At 32.6% G+C, this 20,393-nt stretch overlaps 1 protein-coding gene and 1 long non-coding RNA gene across 2 annotated transcripts; both read left to right on the forward strand.

The window, feature by feature from the left end:
- Positions 1-329: 329 nt before the first annotated feature.
- On the forward strand, positions 330-17,711 carry LOC134252070 (uncharacterized). The gene is made up of 9 exons (XM_062734508.1): positions 330-628; positions 7,832-8,134; positions 8,406-8,732; positions 9,138-9,428; positions 11,150-11,455; positions 12,143-12,409; positions 12,614-12,925; positions 12,996-13,121; positions 17,616-17,711. Exons 1-9 carry the CDS (start codon positions 526-528, stop codon positions 17,642-17,644), a joined length of 2,064 nt encoding a protein of 687 aa, XP_062590492.1. The 5' UTR covers positions 330-525; the 3' UTR covers positions 17,645-17,711.
- Positions 17,712-17,855: 144 nt separating this feature from the next.
- Positions 17,856-19,994, forward strand: LOC134252072 (uncharacterized). The gene is made up of 5 exons (XR_009988886.1): positions 17,856-17,982; positions 18,244-18,279; positions 18,381-18,402; positions 18,598-18,665; positions 19,448-19,994. It is a non-coding gene; the product is annotated as an uncharacterized LOC134252072 (long non-coding RNA).
- The last annotated feature ends 399 nt before the right edge of the window (positions 19,995-20,393 follow it).

A 20,393-nucleotide genomic window follows, 5' to 3' on the forward strand; every position in this document is an offset into this window, starting at 1 on the left:
ACTACTTCCGCATTGTAGAAAGAGACACAATTAAAGTGTTTGACTAATATTTTTTACACAAACTGTTAGACCATTATTTGCCCAATCATGACAAGAGACACATGATGGGTGTCACAGATCTGAAGAAGATACTAGGGCAATACTCCACCGTAACAGCTGATGCGACCTCTGATGTTTTTAGTTGTCCATGTTTTCTCTGCTCCAAATTTGTATTGTTTTAATGTACGTTATAACCGTATTTCACAACAGTACTGATTCTAACTATTTCATTTACATAAACAACAGACAGTAAAATGCTATAAAAAAATTAATAACGCTTTTTGTTTTGTAGGCTACTCTGGAATCCTCGTGAACTCGAAGGTTGGAGATGACATTTGTCTAAATTTTTCCACAATTGGAAAAGATATAACACATTTTATTGTAAGAAATAGAACAGCGTTGTGTTATCGTGTGTCTAGCATTGTTTATCCAATTCCAAACGGATGGCCGAACAGAACCTTTAGCTGTAATGCATCAGGCGAACAAATGTCTATTTGTATTACCAACTTACAGAAGGAAGATGCCGGGCGGTTCTCTTTGAGGATTGGTGTTGATGATTACAGGGAAAACGTGACACTCTCTGTTACTAGTAAGCTGATGGATGATTCTTTTTCTCAGGCACCTGATCCTACTTGTGGTATTTCCACGATCATTATCAACAAATTTACATTTCCTCTAAAACTATTTTCTCTATGTATTTACAATATATTGAATCTTCTGTATATACGAGTTACCGAGTTTAAACAAGTAATTTAATGAGACAAAAAAGTTTTAAATCTTGTGTAATTAATATGATCTCTCTCATAATTGTTTTAAAAGTATTTTTTAAATCAAAAAACAAATTTTCAAATTAATATGTCGTGTAATAGAATATATAGAGCACAAGTAATAAAACTTCTTTTAACAAACAAACAAACAAAAAAAACAACAAATATTTATAATTTCGGCATTAAGTACAGTTAGTTAAGAAACAGTACAATAAATAAAATATATGAAGATAAGGAGAATATTCATGTTCAAAAGCCCCATACACAATACAAGATAGGATCAGAATAAAACTGGACCTAAAACACCACAGATGGGATCAGATGTCATGGAGGAATAAACATACTTTAATTAAAGTATAGTACCTCAGTACAATATCTTAATTATACCCCCCCCCCTTTTGAAAAGCGGGAGCGTATATAGTAATCGGTTAGTCCGTTTGTCTGTCTATTACGCTTTGGATATCCATATCTTATCCGTAACTCCTCTCATACCACAGAATGAAATTTGATAAAACTTTCAAAGAATCTTTATTATATATTGACATTGTGCACCTCCTATTTTACTTTTTGTCCTGACACATTTTTTGGGTTTCCCACAGCAAAACATGGACACTGTCATTAAATTCATATGGGAGGCGGTGGGTATCATTTAGTGAGCTCATTGCTCACAGTACTTCTGGTTTCGGCGCATGCGTGAATGTGAATGTGAAAGGTGGACTAAAATAGAAGAGAGAAATTTTGGGCTAAATTACCATATTGTGACAAGAGAACGAAGAAAAGAGGTATTCTAATCGCACTTATAGCAATAATTGATCACACTGACTCCTGTTTTGTAAAAAATGTGACTTGAATTACTGTAAACAAAGATAACAAACAATTGTACGTGTTCGATAGGGCTGAGAAAACTCGTTCTACAAGTCAGGGGCGTCTATTTATAGCAAACATTTCTACTAGTAAACAACAATGTCGACCGAAAAAGAAACTGTGAGTATATTAGGAGAGGCTAGGGCTGTATTATATGAAAGTGAAGAATCGAAAGAAATTACTTAAGAGAAATTATATGAGCTTGTGAGAAATATGGGAGTCTCCTTGAACGATCGACTCAATAAAATGAGCTCAGTTATCGATACAAGGAACAAGAAAATCGACGAAATGTGTGAAGAAGTAGTGAGGCTTTCACACAGAGTAAATTCCATTGAGAGAGAAATAAGTTCTATAAATCAAACAAACGCAGAGTTTCATGAAAGCTTACAGGGAATAAGTAATGTTTTTGACAGGATAAAAGAGCAAGTGGACAAATCAGAAAATGAGTTTCAGAATATGAAAATAAAGCTAGACGCTATGGAGGCGAAAGTTGTACACTATGCATCTAAGAGAGAGAACGAAATTGAGGAGTTAATCGAAAAAAATGAAGAGCTAACGGATCAAATACTCGATCTCAGATGCAGATCCATGAAATATAACTTGATTTTCTCAGGTATCCACGAGAATGTGCCAGAGAACACAGAGGAGACATTACGAGGTTTTTTAGCCGAAGAGCTTGACATTGATTACGACATCGAATTCACAGTTGTACATAGATTTGGGCAGAAAAACAACAAAAGGAATCGACCAATTGTCGCAAAGTTTATTTATCAACGTGACCTCGACTACGTACTCCAATGTGCATATAAATTGAAAGGGAAACCCTTCCAAATAAATCGCCAATTTCCGGACGAGATCGAGCAAGCAAGGAAAAGCCTCTATCCCATTATGAAGGAGCTACGACGCAAGGGTGAAACTGTGAAACTGGTCAGGGACATCTTATACGTGAACGGAAGGCCATATGACCCAGAGGACTCCGGACCAGCTGAGACATTGAAGTATCCACAACGCACCCCTAGCAGATACGGCAGCTCGTCGAACAAACGCAGGAGAATCAATTCCACCCCAGAAAAACACTAGGGACTCTCCGGGGAGTGTGAACATGTACCAAACGTGAGAAACTGGGCGCAGAAAAACAATGAATTAAAAATCCTCTCATTAAACTGTTGCGGAATAAAGAAAAAATTAAACTATCCAGAGTTTCAAGAGCTAGTGGGGCAATATGATATAGTGTGCTTCCAAGAAACAAAAACAGATGACTTAGATATAATTGAAATCGATGGTTTTGAAATAAAGATGAAAAATAGAATTAAATATGGTAGAGTGAACTCTGGAGGTATAATATTAGCATATAGAAATGAATTAAAAAACTTTATTAATATCCATGAAACAGAATGTAAAGCTGTACTGTGGTTAGAAATCTCAAAAAAATATACGCTTTTTGAAAAAAACCTACTAATCGGAAATATATATATACCTCCAGAAAATTCAAAATACGGTAACAAGGATTTATTTAGTGCAATTGAACTAGAGATGCAAGAATTAGCACATAGTGACAAATATGTTATGTTAGCAGGTGACTTCAATGCTCGAACCGGAACAGATATAGAAATTTTCAACATTGATAATAAAAAAAATGAACAATTTTGTGAAATCTTTGAAACCATGGAAGATGAAAATTTCCTTATAGACGATGTGTTAGAAAGAAACAACGAAGACAAAATTCAAAACTCATATGGTAAACTTTTATTGGAAATGTGCAAATTAAATAAGTTGTTAATTGTAAACGGACGTATTGGCGATAACTCATTAGGAGAGGTAACGTGTAAAGGTTCGAGCACTGTAGACTATTTTCTTTGTGATTATTTTATTCATAAGTATATCATGAATATGCAAGTACTTGAACAAAACAAATTATTTTCTGATGTTCATAAACCTATAGCTTTGTATTTAAAACTACAAAAAAATGATTTTAGTATGAATTGTTCAAATATAACGGAATGTGTAGAAAAAATCAAACCATGGGATCCTTCTAGGGAACATATATATGTACAGTCAATTGATACTGATCAACTAAATGAAGTCGAAGCATTGTTAGATTTAAACAAGTTAGAAAACGCTAAGGACGGTGTAATTAATGAAATTGTGGAAAAATTAAATAAGATATACATAGATGCAGCAAAAAATTCTATAGGTGTCAATACCGGTAAAAGAAAGAAACAAATAAATAAAAATACAAAGAACTCTAAACCTTGGTTTACAAAAACTTGCGAAAAAGCACGAAAAAAATACCGGAATAGCAAAGTTTTTTATTTTAGAAAACGTACAGAAAATGCACATAAAAAATATAAAGAAAATGAAAAAAAATACAAAAAGGTCATAGATAAAGAACAGATTAAATATAGAAACAATTTTAGTAAACATTTAAAAGAAATAAAAAATAAGAACCCCAAAGAATATTGGAAAATAATTAATAATTATAAAAAAAGAAATAAACATGAAGAAAACACACCAATAGATATAGATACACTATATAGATATTTTAAAGATTTAAATAAAGCTCCGGAAATAGATGAAGAAATTAACCAAATAGTTGATAATGATATCTCTAGCTTACAGTGCATAGATCTTAACCAAGAACTTAACAAATATATAAATCAGAATGAAATTAAAAAAGCTATAGAAAAGCTAAAAAATAGTAAATCGAGTGGAGAAGATGGTATAAGAAATGAATATATCAAAGCAACGCAGAACATGATGTTACCAATTTATGAAAAATTATTTAATTTAATTTTTTCATCAGGTAATATTCCCTCTTGTTGGTTAGAAGGAAATATTATACCAATATATAAAAACAAAGGCGAAAAAAGTAAGCCACAAAATTACAGACCAATTACAATTCTAAGTTGCGTTGGAAAACTTTTCACATCGATTCTTAATGAACGACTAAATATATTTTCTGATGAGTTTAAAGTAATACATGAAAATCAAACAGGTTTTAGAAAAGGTTATTCAACAATTGATAATTTATTCTCAATACATATTTTATTTGAGCTTCTTAAAACAAAAAAGAAAAAACTATTTTGTTTGTTTGTAGATTTTGAGAAAGCTTTTGATAACGTATGGAGGAAAGCATTGTGGTTTAAACTTTTATCTCACAATATTAACGGCAAAATGTATGACATTATTTTGAATATGTACAGTCAGATAAAATCCAGAATTGTCTATAATCAAGAACAGTCAGATTTTTTTCAATGTGCAAATGGTGTTAGACAGGGTGAAAATATGTCATCGTTTTTATTTTCTATGTATCTTAACGATTTACACGATTTCCTGAATGCATCCAATATTGAAGGTTTATCAACTATATCAGAGATGTTTGAAAACAAACTAAATATATTTTTTAAATTATTTGCAATCTTATACGCAGATGACACTGTATTGGTTGCAGAATCTTCTGAAGAGCTACGAAAACAACTAGATAGCTTCTGTAAATATTGTAAAAAATGGAATTTAAAGATAAATATCGACAAATCAAAAATATTAATATTCAGTAAAAGTAGACGTGAAGAAAATATACAGATGCAGTATGATGATAAGAAAATAGATGTAGTAACAGAATTTAACTATTTGGGAGTTATATTATGTAAATCTGGCTCATTTAAAACGGCAAAAAAGAAAATAGCTGAAAAGGCAACAAAAGCACTATACGAAGTATTAAAAAAAGGAAGATTACATAACCTATCAATACAGTGTCAGCTAGATCTATTTGATAAAATTGTGCAACCTATTTTGTTATATGGATGTGAAGTTTGGGGATTTTCAAATAATGTAATAATAGAAAGGGTTCACCTAAAATTTTGTAAACTTCTACTCCATTTAAAAGATTCAACCCCAGATTTTATGATATATGGCGAACTTGGCCGACACCCCATGGAAATACAAATAAAAACGCGCATGATATCTTATTGGTCAAAATTAATCACTGGAAAGGAAATTAAAATTGCAAATTTATGTTATAAATTAGGCTTCATTATAAATCAAGAAATAGGAGGGAAAATTGTTTGGCTTGAAAATATTAGAAATATCTTAAATAACTGTGGACTCTCAAATGTATGGCTTGAACAAAACCCAATTAATATTAAATGGTTAAAGGCGAAAGTTAAACTCACATTATTGGATCAATTCAAACAAAGTTGGCAATCAATCCTTCAAACCTCACCCAAAGCTTTAAATTATAGAATATACAAAGACGAACTAAAATTTGAAAACTATTTTAATATTTTATCAAAAAAGGACTTAATAACATTTTGTAGATTTCGAACGTGTAATCATCATTTACCAATTGAAAGTGGACGCTGGCTTAATATACCAAGACAAGATAGAATTTGTCCCCATTGTAATCTAAAAGAACTCGGAGATGAGTTTCATTACATTTTAAAGTGCAACTCGCTACAAACAGAAAGAAAACTTTGCTTAACAGAAAAACACATAAAATTCCAGAATATAATTAGTTTTAAAAACATTATGAACAACAATAAACACTGCTTTCTAAGAAAATTGTGCTCCTTTGTAAAGAAAATAAATAAAATATGCTCCCCGGCCTTAATTCCCATACTTCACATTTATAGTAACCTACAATTTTTTTGTTTTTGTTAAGTTTCTTACTCACGCATGCCTTTCTAGACCTATTGTTGTATATAAAATCACCTATATGTTTTTTGTAGTCTCTGTACGCTATTGTAAAATGGTGATGAGATTCAAATAAATGATTGATTGATTGGTTTTATTATAATTACTTGGCCTGCATAATTAAAATCAATTTAAGCTAGAGTTACACCTCGTATAATTATTGAGCTGTTATCTGCTGATCACAGGAACACAGGTAACCCGTGCGTGACAGGCAGGTGGGTGTTATCAATGAAGCGTTTCAGTTTACCTAATGGACTTTATCATCAGAGCGGAAAATTATTGGGACTTCGAGATAGTACAATGTGATGTTCATAAATGGGTATATAATTCGATTAGAGATAACCGTGGTATTCCACACCACCGCGTTCGACATATAGGGGTTTATTTTGATTAATCATTTATGGAGCAAATTTTCGTCGGGACCGCAGCATTACTTCGGCATATCCGTGGTATTCGAGATATCTGTGTTCGAAATTTTAAAGTTTAGCTGTATATTGTACTTTTAATGTAAAACAATAACCAACGCCACTAATCGAAATTTATTATATCCTCCCGCTTCAAAAGTGAGAGGGTATATAGTTATTTATCCTTAAATGAGGTTGTGATTGTATAATTCATGAATGATGTTTTATGAAATAATTAAACATTGCTTGTTGTCAGTTTCATTTAAAAATGCCAGCAACGTAGATCCGCCAACCAGAACCACCACCCTTTTCTCTTGTGGGCTATTTCGAGGCTTTTAACCGAAAATGAAAGTAGACTTTTAATTCAATTTAGCGTAATTACTATGAGAGTGAAATCTAATTATAATTTACGGACATCATCTTATGAATACCTAATATATTCCTAAAGGATTAAGTAAGAACTCTTGTAGGCAGCCGTTTCGGGGCTTTTTTTGCAAAATTGATTAATTTTATAAGTATAGATAAACCAGGAAGAAATATAAAATATTAAACAATGGACGTTAGATATTTTCACTTTGTTCAATTTTGGGTATTGTTTGTTTTCTTTTGTTTCAGTGAGTACGTTACATGTATTTCATTTATTTCTATTAATCATTTCATGCAGACCTTCAGTGATTTTAGAAGTATTGATTTATTTGTACCCTTTTACTTTCTGTTTGTGGATATCAATAAATTTCAATAATCTAGTCATCTTAGAATGCCTTGACTCAAAACTTGATTTTTTTTACATCCCAGAACACGATGTTTTTTCGTTTTATTATTCTTATCCCGTCCGCAAATATGTTGAAATTTTCCGGGAAAAGATTTTCCCACCTACCTACCGATCCAAAAGTTTTACCTTTAGTCGGGAGAGGGTAAACATACATTATTTAAAAGATATCCTCATTTTTATACAGGAGGAAAAGCAACAGTGATAGAAATATGACATGTTCATCTGTGGATAAATGGAGCCTTAAATATATGGCTTCACATTTTTCAAAATGTTTTTTTTTTATTTTCCTACAGACAGATCCTCGCCTTTAGTGTATATAGAAAAAGGGGGAGAAGGTTGTATTTCATTTCCCCAAGCCGAAATAAGAACAACTGATAGAGATATATTACGAGAGGAGAGAGTACTCTGCATGCAGTTTAGTGGAAGTATAGAAATAGGTCTTATGCTTAAAGGTGCCTGGAATAGATCTTTTTCCTGTCAATCAAATACTTCACATGTTTCTGTATGCATCACCAACGCTAGTAAGGAGGATGAAGGGATATTTACTTACACGCTTTTATCAGTTCCAATAGATAACAGAACTCTCATAATAACGAGTAAGTTACATATTTAAAAAAACACAATTCTACTACATGTATATAATTGTTAAAAGTATATGTGCCAATTAACTTTTCCAATACTAAACAGAACTATGTTCATATCAAATTACCGAAATAAATCTTTAAAAACCATTTCTCTTTTAATTACATGCTTGCCAAAACTAAATATATTACTATATGTTTTGTTACTCTATAGCATCTTACAAACACTTGTTTAATTTATTTCTACATAACTGTCACCAAATACATTACTTCTTTTTTTTGTAAGGTCCAAAACTTATAATTACCCCCAAATCACCTGCCACTGTGAAGGAGGGACAATCTTTAGCGCTGACTTGTCACTCCACAGATTCAGGTGGAATTTATATGTTCTTTACATTGGACAACAAGGGGAACCGTATCATATTTGGTATCGGTGGTGGGTCATTCAAAGCATGTTCAAATGAAACTCAATTGGCGTTTATAGAGTGTAGTTTTGGAGATCCTTGGTTGTTTAATCTGACACTGTTAAAGCCCATTCACAACCAGGAAGTCTACTGCAGTCGGCAAGTAGGACAGGAGGGATGGAACACCAGTACAATAATCCAAGTACAAAGTAATGAACATAATCTAGATAATGTACGAAGTAAAAAACATAATCAAGATAATGTACAAAGTAATGAACATAATAATGATAGAATAGGGAAGCACTTGAATATTTCACTTTAAATCGTATTGAGAAACAATACTAATACGCCAATACGCCAATACGCCATTGAAATTGACGATTCCTATAATAATTTATTGAGACAAATAGAAAAGTGATTTGTGCATCGACATTTGTAAGAACATTTTTTTATTTCCATTACACCACTGTCTAATAACAAGACAATGCATGTAAAGATCAATATGTTATTTTGATTTATAAGATTTTGCTTCCAGTTTTGTTCACCTTGCTCTCTCATTAATTCTTCATTCCTTACGCATAAAACGTCGTGTATATTTTCATCATCTATTTTAGGATTAGCAACATTGTCAGTAATACCGGCATCTGATGTTATTCTCAACCAGACAATATCTCTTGAATGTTTCTACGCAAATGGTCAACCGGGAGCTGCCTTCAGTTATGGAAAAAGATTTTGTATGTTTGAATATTCTTCGTGTACAGGATGTCAGTTATTTGCTTCATTAGAGTGTCCAAACAACCAGACCTACAGGATATCATTAACTGTTGATTCTTCTTGGCACAAAATAACCATGTATTGTGAACCGCCATCCGTACAAAGCAATACCATAATCATTAATGTCACAAGTGAACATAATAAGACAATTTAAAGGAACATAATATGAAATCTACATGTGAAAAAACACCGATTTTTTTATTTCAAGTTCAGAATTTACTTAAGAGTATATATATGTGAAGATGATATGATAAATAGAGGATATCTATATTGTGTGATTTGATATAAAGTTTATCCAATGAGTTGAAATGGTGTATATATTGCGAGGCTTGCCGACCGGCAATATACACCATTTCAAAAAGTTGGATAAAGCCAATATCAAATCACAACAATTATAGAAATGTTGAACATATTCAAGATAATCTCATAACGACTTTCATTTTAACAAAACTTTGAACTTTCCCTGTGAAACTACATGAATGATTGCTAAATTCAAATTGATGACGTACAACTTGATGACGTAGCACCGTTGATGTTGACATTAAAAAGAAACATAATCTTGTTAAAAATTTAGAATTTTTGCTATCTGTGTCTTTGAAAACATAATGTGACAATTGCTGGAGCTTTACATCCAACGGAATTATGACTAAAGTTGTAAGGACCATTGGATCATGAAAATGAACTCGTTTGGACGATGGCAGTACAAAATTTGTTTTATTAACGTGATAGGCAAGGCTATGGGGCCTACTGGTAGATTCATTGTTGATCCATGGTAAGTTACAATTATGTTACTAGGTAGGCATACGTAGTATAATATAAGAAAGCATTTTTGGAGATGTTAAAGGAATCTTATAAAAATAAAACTTAACTGCTAGGTTTTACTTTGAAATGAAAACGATTTAAACTGGGGGGGGGGGGGTAACTATTTTTTAAGTAGCCAATACAGGTTCCTTGATAAAATAAGACACTTCTTTGACATATACGAGCCTTTTTCTGGCTTTTAACGATATTATCGCTCTTTATCATTCATTTTATTAGGGCAATAATAGGGATCACAAATAAAAGTTTCAAATAAAATTTTGAAGCGAGGGATCGTGTCAAAACCGGAAGTGCTATTGATAAAGCATCTACCCGTTGATAAAGCACAAGTTTATCCAACGACCTGTATCGCCCACACGTATGAGATAAAGTGGAATTTTTTTTAATTTATCCAAACGAATTTTAAAAAATAACTTATAATCTCAAAGCATTAAATCGAAGACATTTTTTATGAATTAGAAATACATGGTAGTTAAAAAGAAAAAAAAAAACATCATTACTATGACAATGTATTAGTTTGTTATGTATTCAGTTCCTCTAATCCTAATAACAAGTGGCTCAAAAATACCGTATGTTTTCTTCACGTATACGTTGAATTGTGGTCATCAAATTAATTCATTGGAGTGTAAAGACGATCTGAAGCTTCAATCTCCTATGGCTTAAAATTTTGTTATGTTGGTAATGTAAACCAGATTAGCAGTGATGTCTAGAAACATCTGCTTGACAATAAACGAGATGAGCAGTAATGATGACATACTCTTTTTATACACTTGACATGTTTCAACATTGTTTTAAGAAATACACTTTCCTTCAATTAACAGATTGTCAAATAGTTTTACACTCTAGATCTTTATTTCTTAAGTTTTCTGAATTTTAATGAGCTTTAAACAATTCTGGGCTTTTTCATAAAAGCAAAGACATGTCCCTTTATGTATTGCTTATTAGCTCGTTTTATTATTGTTTCATATTTAATCACGATATTTGACTTTTACTGTTTTTGAAAGGAATCTTTTATAAGAATTTATATTTACAGTACCTGTGTCTGGTTTGGTCTTGACCCCGTCTCAATTAACAGTCAACAGAGGTGAGACGATAACTCTAACCTGTCAAACAGACTACTGTAACCCATCAGCCAAGATCACGTGGTTTAAAGCAACTTCTGACGTCACCAGTCAGGCCACGCCCACAGAAGATAAAAATCAAGAAGACCTGGTGAGAACGACCTCAGTATTGCGGTTTACTGGCGTGATAGGAGATAATGGTCAACAAGTGTATTGTATAGCGAGCAACACTCAGGGACGTAGTGTAGAATCCAACAGATATACCATAGACGTGAAATGTGTGTACTAGAATCATATTAGTTGAGTTTCTTTAATTTTCATAATTATTTCATTTAATAGTTTTATTTAAAAAAAATCAAATAAGCCAAAATCATTTTACAATACATAACTTACCACTAAAATAAAATAATGGGAACAAACTTTTCTCTTTATTCGATTCTTGTAAAGATTCTGTCAATGCATTTCCAAGAAAAGAAAATAGGAAAAAAATGGGAGATGGTGCCATTTTCCATTCTTCTATTACCTTGTTAATTTAAAGGGCTGACAATTTTTCATTGTTGAACTGATTTTTATATTCTGTTCAAATGAAAAATAAGAGTAGTGGTGATGTTAATTAATATTTATTTTAAGATTTAATAAGTTTCTGTAGGTAGATGTTATCTTGAAATCTGTAGTCTTTTTTAAAATGAATTTATGAAGATTAAGGATGACAAAAGCTAATTATCAGTAATGCTATAAATATTTTAGAAAATGGCCTTTTTCTCGTGTTTCATGCTAACAGCTTCAAAAATTAAAAACAAAAGCAACAACAGAATGTTTAAGCAAATCCTTTGTATTATAAACCAGATTTAATCTCAAATGATGTGTATACTTATGACTGTGACATCTTTCTTATTTTAGATTTTTCCTAATGAAAGGATTTAAAGGATGTTCTTGAGATCGCTAAAATTTTATGACTATTTTAGATATTTCAGATGTAAAAATCTTACCAGGCAGTATGTTGAGGGTAGTAACTGAGCAAAGCAATGTTTGGATATACTGTTATACTGAAAATCCAGAAGACCATGCTAAGTACAGCTGGACTAAGATAAATTCTAATAATTCCACTGTAGTGACCACAGGTCAACTTTACGTTATACAGACCGCCACCATTGAGGATGGGGGTACATATACCTGTACAGCTTCAAACTCTGTTGGGAACTCCAGTGGTTCTGTTGATGTAACTGTACAATGTGAGTGTTACAATTCTGCCGAAGAAACAAACGCCTATACATTACACCTTTTAATAATAATGTTTGACATTTGTCTCAATTCCTGTGAATACATTGAATATTTAGCTTTCAATATTGTACCTTTTAATTCAGAACACTAAAGTTATTCAGGAAAAGAATGATAATGATATAAATCAAACAATCCATATCTTTGTTTCATTCTAGATACACCACTTGCGTCGGTATTGGTACATGTTGATTGTAGGTCTACAGAAGCCTACATTTTATGGACGTCGCCCTTCACAAACTCTATTGGTAACATACACCATACTCTTCAGCTCAGCGAAAATAAAAACTTGTTTGTAAATGCATCTTTTGAAAAAATGAATATAACAGATGATATAGAAATAAACACGTATAAAGTTACCAACCTGAAGCCTGGATCGGTATATATATTTAGAGTTTTGACCTCAAACCACTACGGCATCGCTCTGTCCAATAACCACTCATGTGTAACAGACCCAGAAAGGATGGAGGGTATGTACATTGATCCTCTTTCTGTAAGTTTGGAATTAGTAAACATATTAATAGCAGATTTTTTCCTTAGATACAAGTAAGGGATGTCCTACAGAGCAGATAATTGGAGGGACGTTAGGTGGCGCTGTATTTACCACTATTCTGCTGATCGTTGCCTATGCTTTATGCAAATGCAGAAAAGAAAGAAAAAATGAAGGTTAGTCCCTGCATTTTTTCACAATTTTGTTTATTAATGAAAAAGTCAAGATAACAAAAAGACTTGATTGTAATTGTCTTCTATTAGATTCGTAAATATTCAGATAAATAAATGTTGTAATTAATATCAAATATATATCCTATGAGAAGTAAAGGTAAGTTACCTGTTGTTTTTCGAACTTTGTTTTTTATTGAAAAAGGTGAAAACATAATTTTGACATCAGGGAAAAAGATACTTAAGTAATATTTAACATGGATTAGTGAAAAATGCATTATTTATACAGGGAAATGACAACAAGATGTTTGTTTTAACCTTTTTTGGCGAACGTTGGCTGTGGTATAGTATTTGTGGGATGCCAAGTAATACACACAACTTTTGGGCAAATCCACATAAATTCAACAAAATTCATCAACACAAACAAGTCACATGTTCAAAAATGACCACCCTGGTTGGTTACTTATTTAAGGTTACTTATTTAAGTGAAATTAGTTATATGCACAATTCAAGCACAAAACAAATCATATCAACATATCAGCAAATATTTTGCATATAAAATGGTTCAACACTTCAACCCCCTTCACAGTTCAATGGTGAAAACTTCACAACAATACAAAGTTTATGTAGGCCTCAGTTGCTTTGGTGTGTGCAAAACGCCACATGACAGCGAACAACCAAAGGAGAGTTCGCAGTCATACCACACATGGGGGAGCACCCAAGCAACTGACAAAAGAGTCCCCACGGACCAATGTTCTTTATGTTTTGTTCAAGGATACACATTGCCTTGTTTTAAATTCTAGCCCCCCCCCCCCTTGGATATTATAAAGAGAGTTTATTTCCTAGGTCATTGAGCTGTACTCCATCTGGCAACAGAAATTGTGACATGTTTTTCAATAAATCAGAGTACTTTATGTAACAACCCCAACTCTAAAACTAATGAAGCACCTACCTTATTGGCCTTAAGACAGGATCGCTCCATTGCTTTATTGTCCCCCGAGTACCTCCATTTATTTCGTGGCAGCATCTGTGACCAAACAAGTAGAATGTGGAAAGTGAGTCTTAATAATCTTTAGATGGGATTTAATTTTCTCAATGAGAGTATACAGATCAATTGACCCTATATTGTTTGCGCCACAGTGAATAGCCAAAAAGTCAGGGGATTCCTCGTATTCTGTCGGAAAAAATAAAAGCTTTCTTTTAAGCCCCAAAACATTCAAACCTGAATATCCCTGCCACCAGATATTTATTTTCAATCTATCCAATTCAAGATTTGTGAGCAACCCGATTCAAATGTTGCAGTGGGTGCACCGATACGAAATGAATGGGCCCTATAATGCGCCTGAAACCCCAAAACTTGAAGTGATTTTTCCAAAACTAAAGAGAAATGCTACCTGGTAAGGGGATTTTTCCATAGTGGATAAATAATGGCCTTTTAATTTTTGGTCTTACTGCAAGATAATCTATCAAACTTGCTACTGGACACAGGATTCCCTCACTTTTAACAATAGCTAAAGAAACCCCCTTTCTATCCTGCTCACATTTTGACATTCTTATGTGTACAAAAACCTTGGAGTCATTAGCTTGAAATTGAACATCAGTCACTTGTAAAATTGTATGAAAACTATTACCAGTAGACAATGTGAATTCTCCTTTTCTGAGAAAACCAAAGAAGGCTAATAAATAAGCAGCTCTGAACCATTTTGTTTCATAACTATCACTACAAATGCACGGTAAAACCCTAACAACTTTAGTAAGCAACTGCAAGGTTATAGGTAGCCTTGCATCTGCAGACATACCTTCTTCTCATACCCTCAAGAACCTTTACAAACAAAACGTTCTTTGTTTTATCAACCCAATTATGGATTTGGCATTGAAAACTAATAGAAGATAGATAAGATTTAGCCTTAGCATAGGAACACTTCTTAGGTGACAGATAAGCAACAAAGTGAACAACAATTCGCCCCTTCCCAAATTTGCGATCATATTGACTACACTATCAAAAGATGCATACTGCACTGTACATAAATCTGGGTCTATAAAGTCGTTGATCCCCTGGGAACTAGGATAGGATAAATGGGTAATCATTCGCCACCCTTCATCAGATTTAGGGACAATGCCAACTGGCGAAATGTGGAGGTTAGAAATTGAAAGTTGATCAAAAGGGCCCATGATTCGGCCAAGCTTTATTTCCTTATTTATCTTCTCCATCAACTCATCATGGTGTTCAATTGCAGACTTAAGATTTTTTGAAAACACTAACACCTTGAGCCTCTATAATTTATTTCAAAACCCTTTAAAAACCCATATTTTATATAATTAGCAGCATATTTGTCTGGATATAGTTGCAAATATTCATTTAACTTTTCAACATTAATAGGGGAATTTCCTAGGGCCCATATACCTTTGTGGTCTTGGGGTTTGGTTTGGGTGTGACATAAGGGGTCTAACTTAGGGATGCCGCTGCAGTGGTACCCTTGGGTAACTTGTGGACTTACCAACATAATTAGATTGAGGGCAAACATATTGTGGATGACTCCCAGAACATTTAATACACTTGTGCATGTACTGGCAAGAAGGTCTGTCACAATGACCCTTGAAGTTGAAATTATAGCACTTGTTGTAGGCTGAGCTGTTTGGTTTAATTGTTAGTTTAGATTGTGGGGATGATGACATTAACATCAACCATAACTCATAGTCTACTTTAGACCAATCTACGGTGGGATCGATTCTGCGGCGAAGTCGAAACTGCTCGTCATATTTCTTCCATTCCAAATCCCCTTCTCCACATCTTGATACCCCGAGTCTTATGTCATGTAAATATTTCAGCAAACCCTGATAAGATTCTGGGTGGGCTGAAGCATAAATGCTAGCGTAAACTAAGAATGCATCTGTCCATTTATTGATATTTTGAATCTTATTGCTAGGTTGAACAACCTCTCTGGTGACCAACTCCCCTTTTTCATTAATTTTTTTTTTGAAGATTCTGTTAGGGAAATGTTATCAAACAACAAATTAATCTCTATGTATGCTGAACTAATGATTTAGACTTCAACGAGTTAGAGACATTGCTAGCCAATAGTGAATGAATGCTATCTACATATTGATTCTCATAACCAATGCTTGTACCTGATTGAGATTCAATGGCCAAAGCAGGCACAGGTGCTGGGGGAGAGTTTGAATTTCTGGCACCAACTATATTCTCTGTGGGCGGCGATGCTTCCTGAAAGACCTGGTTCCTGTACTGTAGGATTATTGTCAACCGCTACCGCTGGTCGCTTTTGCCTTGACCTTTTTGACCTTGATGCTTTCCCCTCATTGTCACTCAGTCTGCGTTCCTCTTATTCTTATTTTTGGTAGGCATTGCCGCTCGTTAGAGTAAATAACAAACAAAGGATTATCGTCAACCGCTACCGCTGGTCGCTTTTGCCTTGACCTTTTTGACCTTGATGCTTTCCCCTCGTTGTCACTCAGTCTGCGTTCCTGTTATTCTTATTTTTGGTAGGCATTGCCGCTCGTTAAAGTAAATAACAAACAAAAAATTACTAACTGTAATTCACTAGAGACAAACTTTTTTGGTTGAATATGCTATGGGCAAAAATAGAAACAATATATTCATAATGGCAGTTGTGTCACATTTAATCTGGCTGTTAATTCAGCACAATCCAGAGAAAATATATACGCTGAATTAGAATAACATTAAGAAAATACAACTTTATTATCCATTAACCAAAATCTAAATATATTTATGACCGATGCAAAAAATTTCTTACAAATATTATGAAAAAACTTGACAAAGAAATATTCAACCTACTCTGTATCCAGCAAGTTGATGAAAAGAATGTTGAGCCCGAGCTTTCCGACTTATATAATACCAATCTCTCACCAGAGGGCGTTTTACGCGTCCACTCCAACACCTCTGTTATTGTCTAAATTACAAGAATCTTGTAAAACGAAAATAAATTATAGATTTCTACCAACTTGGTAATTTTTTTAAATGAAATTAGAAATATCAATCTATAGTACTTCTTTTGTTCTTTCAAAATTTGGATATATATTAAAATAGCTTCAATATATACGGCACTATTTTGTTCTGAATTTTTACACATATTTTTATTTTGAAACCAAGGAGACAAAGTCAGGAAATATTTACTACCAAAGAGCTTAAAACACGTAACATCATTGAGAAATCATACAAAACAATCAATGTTTATACAATTTTTGTCGACAAATAATTATTTGACAATCCGCGCTACTTTTTAGACGACAACAGAGGTGTAAGCGGAGCGCGCCCTCTGGTGAGAGATTGATATAATACCCAAGGCCGCAGCCGATCCCGACCAAAAATTGATACCTATTCCCGTAAAATAAAGTCATCTGATTTTATATGCATAAAATAGATGATATTATTTTTAATTTATTTGATATCCATTGAATATCGTTAAAAATGCTGTTATTGTTAAATATATATGACAGTGTAAAGTGTATTTCCTATTATAGACAGAAATAAAGAGACCCTGGGCAGGTAATAATTTAAGAAGTCTTTTAATTCCATGAAGAATTGTTATTTCATGTCTTATTCCTAAAACAGTAATCAAAACGTGATGATTTAAAAAAAGATAATAGAGTGGGATAGTTTTGAATAAATAAAGATCAGTTAAAATGTCTGTTTTTTAATATGTCTGATAACATTCTTTCAATTCTTATTCCTTGGAAAAATATTAAGTGTTTTCAAATTTTCTAAGGTTCCCTTGACTTCAATTGATAAGTGATAAGTAATGGCTATACTTACTTTTTTAAAGTGAACACAGAACAAATGTAATTATCTCCGATGAAGATCACCATTACCAGGGAATTTCAAAAACAGGTATTGCTTGATTAGATAATCTTTGTAAAAAGTTCACTGTATGATGAAGAATGTCAAATATTTACCCTTTTTTGAAAAAGGTTAATATCTGACGTCTATTGCACAACTGATATAAAAAGAGTAGAATATATTTCAATGTACTTCTGAATATGTATGTCTTTCAAATAAATATCAATACTTTTGTTTGATATCTATCTGAATTTCATCGGAATATGCTGATATTACTTTTTCTTTCAATTATTTTTTCTTCGTTTCTTTTAGAAACAACTGATACAAATGTTTATGAAAAGATAAAAGGTAATATAATTATGAAATGTCACGAACAAAGAAGCAAATTTTTCAATGTAGTATAGCTAGTTTGTTCTTTAACAATGTATAATTACTTTGCTTCATTTCAGACTCCAATAAAGCAGAAAATAGGTATTTATGAAAAATTATCAAAGTTGTAAATACCTTAACAATTTGGAAATCTATTGCATGTATTGATCATATTACGATGCAGCAGTGCGTTTAAATAATCCATGCATATTTCTCTGAATTTTTATATATAGGGGTCATTGAAGTATAATAAGGCTTATTAAAGCGTATTTTAGCTAAATTTAATCATTTTTTTAGAGTGCAATACCTGGAATTAATTGATGTGTCAGATGTTGATAAGAAGACTGAAACAGTCAATACTCAGGGTAAGTACTAGTCTTGTTACTATTACAGTAATAAGGGATAATATTTTTATAGTTCTCATGAGAAAATACAACAAATCTTTTCCAGATCACAAGTAAAAAGTAGAAAATTGAAAATAATATTAACAAGACTGTCTATACATATTTTTTTAAATAAAGAATAGACATTCATTTTTTCCTTTGATTCAAAGAGCATACTCTGAGTATGATCAATTTTTTAACCGAGGCAAACTACTCACACATAAGTTGGTATTACGGGGATTTCAACAACATCGTTTAAAGTCTTTGACCGTTATATTAAACAATAAAAAGGGGAAGATAACGAGCAGTGATCGATGTTTATAAAGTATAAGAACAGTGTGAAGATGGAATACAACACGGACCCCTGGACATTACAAAGATAAGGTGAAGTTCCCTGGAGGAGTAACATAGCTTACCACTGGGTTATGTTTCGGCTGACCTGTTTCATATCTATAGTTAGACCTCTTCTATTGCTTTTAATTTGACTACAATGTGTTCTTTTTCTTGATCAATACATTAGGCTTATGGCGGATATGACTTGTAAAGAGGAACCTGATCCCACCTCTGAAATGTCCAGGAATCAGTTTTTATGCCCTAGTCACAAATTTATGATTCATCCTTCTTCATGCAAAGTGGACAAAATGCATCATTATTTAAATTAAACAATTAAAATAATTTTCAAGCTCCTTATTCATAATTATGTAGCCAAAGGCAATATTGTTTTTGAATTGTATGTGCATAATTTTGTCATTTTCTCATTGCAGGTGATGAGAGTAGCTACTCTAACATTACATAATCTAAAAGAAAAATCAGAAAGAAACACTGACAAAAAATTAAACTTTCAATTTTTCTTCATATATTTGTTAATATTTAAAGCATGAAGTTTTATTTGAATAATTTATTTCCACTTTGGGTTTCAGCGGCGAGAACTTTTATAATGGATACTAGAGGTTACGCGGCGCGAAGTCAAAAGTATCTCGACGTGAATCTCTATGCTTAACTGGATTAGTAAAACTTCGTATGAAAAACGTCAGTCAGCATTTTGCTTAATGATTAATTGCACTTGCTGACAAGATCATTGTGTCGACCATAGAATTTACAAAATGATCACTTTAAACGAAAATGCTGATATTCCTGTTTCAGCAACTTGTTTGTCAATAACTTACCTCTTTTTAAAATATGTTTACGTAGTCCATGCTCTTGCTTATTGAAGCAACTGACAGATATAAACCCTGTATACAAGTGATGAAGATATATTGCTGCATAAGTAAGGAAAGTCGACAAATAAAAAGTTAAAGTCATCACGTTTATCATAAAGCTTGATTGTTAAATTACCATTAACGTCTTTTTTCAAGTAAGTTATTGACAAACAAGTTGCTGAAACAGGAAAATCAGCATTCTTGTTTAAATTGATCATTTTGTTGTGCAATTTATTTTTCAATCTTACAAAATTGTATTGCAATGGACGTCTAAACAACTTTACTGTGACATCACAGTCTACGACAATGTGCAAAGAAAAGGCAAAGGAAAAGGAAAATCAAACGAAAAATGTAGTTTAAATAAAATTCAATGTTTTGTATTTAGATTTGTAATTAATTTCATTCGTGCGAAATTTGTCCCACTCGTGAATTCATTCAATATTCAACTACGATATCCTTTATGTATTTTTGGTGACGTGTTTCATATTAATTGTTGGGCCTTTGCTTTTAT

Source organism: Saccostrea cucullata, unplaced genomic scaffold (assembly GCF_032062105.1).
Source record: "Saccostrea cucullata isolate Sc308-1 unplaced genomic scaffold, CSIRO_AGI_Scuc_v1 ctg3347, whole genome shotgun sequence".
Lineage (NCBI taxonomy): Eukaryota > Metazoa > Mollusca > Bivalvia > Ostreida > Ostreidae > Saccostrea > Saccostrea cuccullata.

Bases quoted from the DNA above. Each gene is read 5' to 3' on its own strand.
- LOC134252070 (XM_062734508.1), top strand. From the start codon at position 526: ATGTCTATTTGTATTACCAACTTACAGAAGGAAGATGCCGGGCGGTTC. The intron at 11,456-12,142 runs GTGTGTACTAGA...TGACTATTTTAG, and splicing joins ATATACCATAGACGTGAAAT to ATATTTCAGATGTAAAAATC. The intron at 12,926-12,995 runs GTATGTACATTG...TTTTTTCCTTAG, and splicing joins AGACCCAGAAAGGATGGAGG to ATACAAGTAAGGGATGTCCT.